Source organism: Montipora foliosa, unplaced genomic scaffold (assembly GCF_036669935.1).
Source record: "Montipora foliosa isolate CH-2021 unplaced genomic scaffold, ASM3666993v2 scaffold_425, whole genome shotgun sequence".
In the NCBI taxonomy this organism is placed as follows: Eukaryota; Metazoa; Cnidaria; class Anthozoa; order Scleractinia; family Acroporidae; genus Montipora; species Montipora foliosa.
The window spans coordinates 1,100,001-1,107,500 of NW_027179729.1; the positions used below are offsets into that span (position 1 = coordinate 1,100,001).

The 7,500-nt window shown below is 40.0% G+C and overlaps 1 protein-coding gene across 1 annotated transcript in view; it reads right to left on the reverse strand.

The window, feature by feature from the left end:
* The window catches only part of LOC137988681 (tyrosine kinase receptor Cad96Ca-like), a 24,261-nt gene that overhangs the window by 1,700 nt on the left and 15,061 nt on the right, over nucleotides 1-7,500 (reverse strand). Inside the window, exons 4-5 of the mRNA XM_068834660.1 lie at nucleotides 595-714; nucleotides 421-497 (exon numbers count right to left, since the gene is read on the reverse strand). Of these exons, the coding sequence (XP_068690761.1) occupies nucleotides 421-497; nucleotides 595-714 (197 nt within the window). The remainder of the gene's footprint in view (nucleotides 1-420; nucleotides 498-594; nucleotides 715-7,500) is intronic.

Sequence of the window (7,500 nt, forward strand, 5' to 3'; positions counted from 1 at the left end):
CATTGAGAACGGATTATTTAAGAAATTGTCTCTTAAAGACTTCTGAAAATTTCAAATGACTTCAAGGGGATGAAATTGTGCTTTACTTCTCACAGAAGAATCATCGTGATGTTTTAAATATACAGTTTAGTCCTTAATACATTGACAAACCACGGTGGTCCAGTCGTTAAGTGTCAGTGACATGGATGTTTAGTTTTTTAACTTATCTTGTATCAAAGATGACAAGAGATACTCTTCAGTCCGTGAGTAAAAATCCATGACCATCGCTAAAAGTTAAAAAGTCGATTCTATTTTTTAACTTTCTCTTAATTTCTCTTACATTATGAAGCACCGCTATTGTAATCTAATATTTTAAAAAGCGTTAATTAACTACAAAAACCCTGTAAAATGACTATTTAAAACGCTTTTACAAGTACGCACACATCACTTTTGGTGGAAAGATTTGCTGCATCTCCAAAGAGGATCTCTGGTGCCGTCCATTTAACCGGTACACAGCCCTAGAAGACAACAGCGTTTTCATTTGGAGATGAAAAAGTGAAAATCAGAGAGTGGACACAGCAATGTGAAATGGAACATATCAACATTGTGACCCACCTTTTTGGCATTGCCATGTCCATATTTGAAGTTCTGGTACGATAATCCAAAATCCGTCACCTTGCACACATAGTTCTTATCTAGGAGGACGTTTCGTGCTGCTAGATCACGGTGAATAATCTACGAACATGAAAAAAAAAAAAAAAAACAATCTTGAGCACAGGGTCCAGAGGAGAAGTGCTTGTCGTTGGAACATCAAAACCCATCGAAAACCACTAAGAAAAAATGTTTTTTTTGATCGCGTTACACTTTCGTTACATATTCTATATACCGCAAACCAAGAGACTGAGGGCTAACAAGATTGGTTTACCTTATTAAAGGAAATTAATGCAAAAAAAAAAAAAAAAAAAAAAGAAAGATCTTAAGCACAGGGTCCAGAGGAGAAGTGCTTGTCGTTGGAACATCAAAACCTATGAAAACCTCTGAAAAATTGGTTATTTTGATCGCTTTATACTTTCGTTACATATTCTATATACCGCAAACCAAGAGACTGAAGGCTCACAAGATCGGTTTACCTTATTAAAGGAAATTAATGCAAATCGGTAAAATTCGCGTTAATTTAAGTCGCGGTAAATACATTAATCGTTATTACCCGCGAAATTAATAAAGTGCAGCATTCACTTCCGCGCTCTTTCCATTCTTTTAACCATAATTTTGAAACCTTTCCAGACATTCATGACACGTAAAATACAATAAAATAAGGTACAAGCTTTCTTTTTTTCCGTTAACCCCTGCATTTATTAGAATTTTGAGGACTGTTTTGTTGATCAGAGATCTTAATTTTGTTCCGCGAGCTTTTTTGCATCCAGTGTTAAATAAGTTTGTTTCATAGGTCACCACAAACTGTGTCTTAATCGCGTTAATTTCCTTTATTGTGAAATTCTACCTCCTCCTTCGCGTTAGTTTCCTTTATTCGAAAGTCTTCTGACGTTAAATTCGCGTTAAATTAAGTCGCGTTAATTTCTGATACCTTAATTTCATGGAGCGTTAATTTACTATAATACGGTACTCGGCACTTCGTGCCTTGGCCTTGCCTCGGTCGCCGTTCGGGCTACGTGCTATGCGCCAGAAAGGATATGGCTTGCGGTTATTAAGTTTTAAAATGGCGAACGACAAAGTCGATCTGGTTCAGATAAGAAGGAAAGGAATCGTGCACAGTAGATTCATAAAGATCCCATTGAGCTATATTTGCTACAAGCACCGGGCTTCTAACATTTCGGTAACAAGAATTTGAGATTAGTCAATCAGCATTAGAGGTTTCTTGGTTGGGCTTACATGAAGTGACTGTTTATGTTTACAATGTTCGCATTAATTGTATGCGTCTACTTTTGAGTTTGAACTCAAATCAACGGATTTGTTTTATTCTGCGGTCCATACTGTATCAGAAAGGGCCTATAGGGCGTTAACAGTTGTAATTGACTTTTTACCTCAAACTATATTGCTTTCTGTGTCTCAAGACGCAAATAAGATAAAACCGAGGCAATGAAGAACCATGTCCCTATGACGACTTAAAACACAGGGTCCGGAGGAGTTTAGCGGGAATAAATGAATTACTTAAATAAGTAATCCCGCTAAACTCCTCCGGACCCTGTGTTTTAAGTCGTCATAGGGACATGGTTCTTCATTGCCTCGGTTTTATCTTATTTGCGTCTTGAGACACAGAAAGCAATATAGTTTGAGGTAAAAAGTCAATTACAACTGTTAACGCCCTATAGGCCCTTTCTGATACAGTATGGACCGCAGAATAAAACAAATCCGTTGATTTGAGTTCAAACTCAAAAGTAGACGCATACAATTAATGCGAACATTGTAAACATAAACAGTCACTTCATGTAAGCCCAACCAAGAAACCTCTAATGCTGATTGACTAATCTCAAATTCTTGTTACCGAAATGTTAGAAGCCCGGTGCTTGTAGCAAATATAGCCAATCCGCAAGTGAATTCACTGCAGAAGATTCAGATGTCTCATATCACAGGAAATGGTAAAATTCGACCAATTAACAGTCTGCACTAGCCTTAAGGACTGTAGTGTTAAACCAGGTTACTACAAAAGGTTAACGTTCCCAAGAATTTGTGAGTCGAGGAACATGGCCGTGCTTGTATCAATTAAAATGCCTTTAATCATGATTAAACTGCGTCGAATATGTTTGTATCTCGGCCATCACTACAAGGACTTTATGCATAGTTCATTACTTTTGAAGCCTTGAACCTTTTGTTTTAGTTACGACTCCCTCAATAGCATGACTGTCTTTCCTATTCAAGACAGTGTCACTCTAAAAGCGGCAGACCTTTTCCACGAGTAAAGAGAAACGGGTAAAGGGTAACGGGTAAAAGGGTAAAGGGTGTCGGAATCCGTACATTAACGTCACGCAAGGAACAGATTTCTACTAACCCATGAGTTCACTCTGGGAAAGGAATCTTCGTTTTCTTTGATGCGCTATGATCAAAGATCATGATCTTTTTTCGGATCATCCCAAAGGAATGCCAATTCGAAGTTGCTTCTCGCCTCTTTTTCGAAAGGGAATCCTATTGTAAAACCATTAAAATGGTAATGGTTGATGAGCAATTTTATCCAATTCGTTTGAATTGTTTCACTGGAAGATTTGTTTTGAAGCGGAGCAAAACAACGAGTCAGAAATGGGATTTTGCAAAGCACTCGGTAATTAGCCATGTTTTTGTCACTTAAGTTACATCCTGTTGCATGGCCGGGGAAACTACAATCCCGGTCAAAAAGATCGTGACACCAAAGCATGTTTGAACCCCCCTCCCCCGTGACAATGTTGATGGCGTAAAAACTGTTGGGCTCCTGGAAAAACGCCGTTCTCTTTGCAACATTGAATAGGGGGAAGGGGTAATCTGCTACGCAGCGTGAAGTGTCCCCTTTATTTTTGTCTGAGATTGTGTGTAGCTGCGTGTCACACGAGCTGTAGTTAGTAATTGAATGAAAAGGTCATGGGAGCTATTTATGTGAAGTGTCTGTACAAGTGGGGTGTATGCATATTATGGAAAAGATTGAATTTTGCTAGATATATTTAACGAGTATGAAGAGGCCAGTAGTTCAAATAAATGAACGACTTGAGAGAAATAATTTCTCGTCAAGGAGGTCTCACTTTTAATTAGGTTAAGAGAGTTTATTTACAGTTGTCAATTCTTGTACACGTTGTTGTTAATTGTGTGCGAAGCGGAGATTTCCTAACTCGTTCTTTGATGAACACTAAAAGATCATTTCTGTTCAGACAGTTGAAAATGTTACGGTGTTGTGATACTTCTTGTGTCGAAATGGGTACATTGTGGGCACTGAGATATAATCTATGGAGGGCAGCGGTGTTCTTGGTAGAAGGCAATTGAGCAGTGTGTACCTCGTGACGTTTCGCGGAATTTATACTCGGGCCTTCTTAAAAAAGGGCGGATTTTAGTAAACAGTGAAGGCACTATGAAATGAAGTTTGCTTCCGAAACTCGCAACTACGGTAAACAAGTGCCAAGGAGACGAACGATTAACAACATATAGGAAGAAAGGAACGATTAACCATTTGATACACGAACGATTAACCATTTCATAGCGCCAGTACTGAAGAGCAGGAGGTTTAGAGTGATCGGTTTACTTGTGATGCTATTTTACATGATAGGTAAAATCGTTTATTCAGTTGAAAACTGTACAACCCTGAAAACTCTTCGTGTTGCAAACAGCCAAAGTGGTTAACCGTCATTATAAATAATCCGCACTTGATAGCTGATTAATTATGCAAAAGCACGGTTAACCAATTGCAAGACTCACCATTTCACTGAAACGGGAGAAATACGCACAAAAGTGCAGTGAACTGAAACTTTGTGTTGACAATTTTTGTTCAATGGCATAAACGACAGTACAACACTTCGGCTTGTCGGGAAATTAGGAATGCAAATGGTTAATCGTAGGTGGTTAACCGTATTCGGATTTATGATAAGTCGCCTATTTGGCCCCACTGTTACGGCGCGTACACAAAAGAACACAGGACAAAGAATATGGATGTTTGAGTTGCTTATGATTATAACCGTTATTGTAAACAGACTATGGCTTTGTAACAAAACCTATATTGTAGCTTAGCGGGTGAATTTCCATTGAAGTGACTAGTACAAATTACAGTACAGAGAACTCTGTTCAGTCACCATAGTTTATCCCAATGTACTCTGTTATATGCCCTGATATTACAGTGATACGGCTTGTCTGTCTAGAAACTTTGAAATATTTAAAAGATAGTTGTTGGTTCTACAGAAATCGTTTGTTAATATCGTATACGACGGCTACGACTCGTAATGACAGCGTCTAATCGCTTGTCTGTAGAAGCGATCAATTCATCTGTTGTGCCAACGGGAATAGCTTTGATTGTCGTAATAACTCTCTTCTTAAACTCGCCGAATGACTCTTTGGTTATTCTCTTCACTTTGGCCTCTTCTTTTAATTTCTTACTCTTGATGTGAAATACATTCTCAATGCAGTGCATATCAGGAGAACGCACTGGCACGTTAAAAGCTCTACACTGCACTCGAGACATGGCTCTCTTCGCTACAGCCGAATTCTGCGATGGATGTCCATCTTGGATAAAAATGCGTTCACCTCCTTTGGCAGCCTCTTCAAACATAAGACGTTGTGCAGTAAAATTGCCATCTTCATCGCGCAATTTGGCCAAGCATCTCAGAAGTAAACGCCCCTGTCTACCTGTCAGTTTTCTCGGACGTCCGCGTTGTAAAGTTGAAGTCTTGCTTTTACAGCGGTTCAGGATTCTTTCTCGCGCTGTCGCTGGATTATTCTCCAAACAACTCCACGTGAAACATTACAATGTAGTGCCGTTTTTCGAATTGACATTCCCTTAACTTGGCTCCAATAATACACACGAGCACGTGTGTTATTATCAATCCACCGCCGAGAAACCATTTTCATCGCCTTTCAGCTAAGTCCTGTATCGTGCAGTTGCAATCTCTCCCTAACTACATCTGCAACTACACAGAAAACATGTTCCAGAACATATTCGGCAACAATTAGACACATCTTCCTCATCCAAAGCATAGGAGCACTCACCCAAATGACGCGAGGACAAACGTGGCACATCCATATCTTTACACCCAAACCGCAACGAGATCTCTGTAGAACTTTCTACAGTTCTGTAATCAACACAATCCCGGTCAAAAAGATCGTGACACCAAAGCATGTTTGAACCCCCCTCCCCCGCGACAATGTTGATGGCGTAAAAACTGTTGGGCTCCTGGAAAAACGCCGTTCTCTTTGCAACATTGAATAGGGGGAAGGGGTAATCTGCTACGCAGCGTGAAGTGTCCCCTTTATTTTTGTCTGAGATTGTAGGTGGTTTGATGACTACCCAGAAAACCTCGTATTGTTGACATTTTTCTTGCATTCTTTCTTCGATTTCGTTTCTTTAGTTTACCAAATAAGATGGGATAGACTTGTTTTAAAACTTTTTTTTATTCTTTTGTTCACATGGTCACCATTGTAGAATACCAGGAACAGATTCAAGTAGATGAGCCGGATAAAACACAGCAAAAATCTTAAATGTCAAATATTGCTCACCCCTTCCGTTTTACACAACAGTCTTCATGTACGACTTTCCGAAGTATAGCAGCACACTGTTTATGTAACCTACACGAAACACCCTACATCCCTTTCCTTCCTCAGAGAAGCATCACAGGCGCCCCAAGCTCAGCGTGAGCATGGCCGACAAAAACATAAGGATTTGTATGGGAATCCCGATAAAAAGCTTATGAAGACAATTATATGAAAAAATTCTCAATTAAGAAGCCTAACCTCATTGCCAACGTGGGTAACCTCCTTCGTATGTGGTTATTTTCCAGATCCGAGGCAATTTGAGCCAATTTTCAATTTCGTGGTTGTGAAAAGTACAACAAAATCCCAAGGCTGGAAACTAAATTCTCAGGTGCCACCAATTTGAGTCCATTATTCCTAGATAAAATGTTCCGACGGTCACAATTCCACATCACATTCATCTCAACCTACCATCAACGCAATAGCAGTCCTGAGAGTGACTTCAGGCGGTAATATTGCAGGAAAACAGCTTTCCAAAGGTACGCTTCCACACGACCGTGACCACGGCCTCGACCGTTGATGACGAACTAAGCCTTACCGGGGTGGCAGACCATAGTTTTGTCAACCGCAAATTTCTTTATTCCCCTGGGTCCAGACATGACTACATTGACTTAATCTTTCAAGGAATTACAGTCAAACAGGTCAACCGTTATTGTCACTGTGTAGGATAAGACATGAGTCGCAAGCATTTTCCTAGGCTATTGATGGCCACATCTGCCATGTTTTTCTTCGAGATTCTCACTTCTACATATCGACTGAAATAGTCAGTCACTGCAAAAACATAGTCCCCAGACGGTAGTGGACCCATAAAATGAATTGCAATGCTTTTCCAAGGTCCTTGAGGCAATTCAGTCATGTGAAGAGGTTCCGGATGCCTTGGTCCACCCACAACGTGACATCCATGGCATGTTTTACAGAATGTTTCAGCTTCTCTGTCGATACCCGGCCACCAGGTTTTTATACGTAGGCGCTGTTTCATTTTTGCCATTTCTTGGTGCCCTTTACAGTCTTATTCAATCACTCTTTCTCATAGCTTCTTTGGCATAACAATTCTAGTCCCTCGAAGGACAATTTTTCCGAAAAGACACATCTCGTCTCTGATTGGTTTGTAATTTGCACAGTTGGAAGTCTCCCAATTTACCATCTCTATATTCTGTTGCACGTACTCTGATTCTTCATCTACTACAGATTCTTCTTTTATTTCTTCAGTGGTCGTGGCTTGTGGCGCCACCGTGTTGGCAACAAATCTGATGTATTCTTCCGTTACATTCCTGGTCTGTGCTTGTTCGATCTTGGTAAGTCGTGACA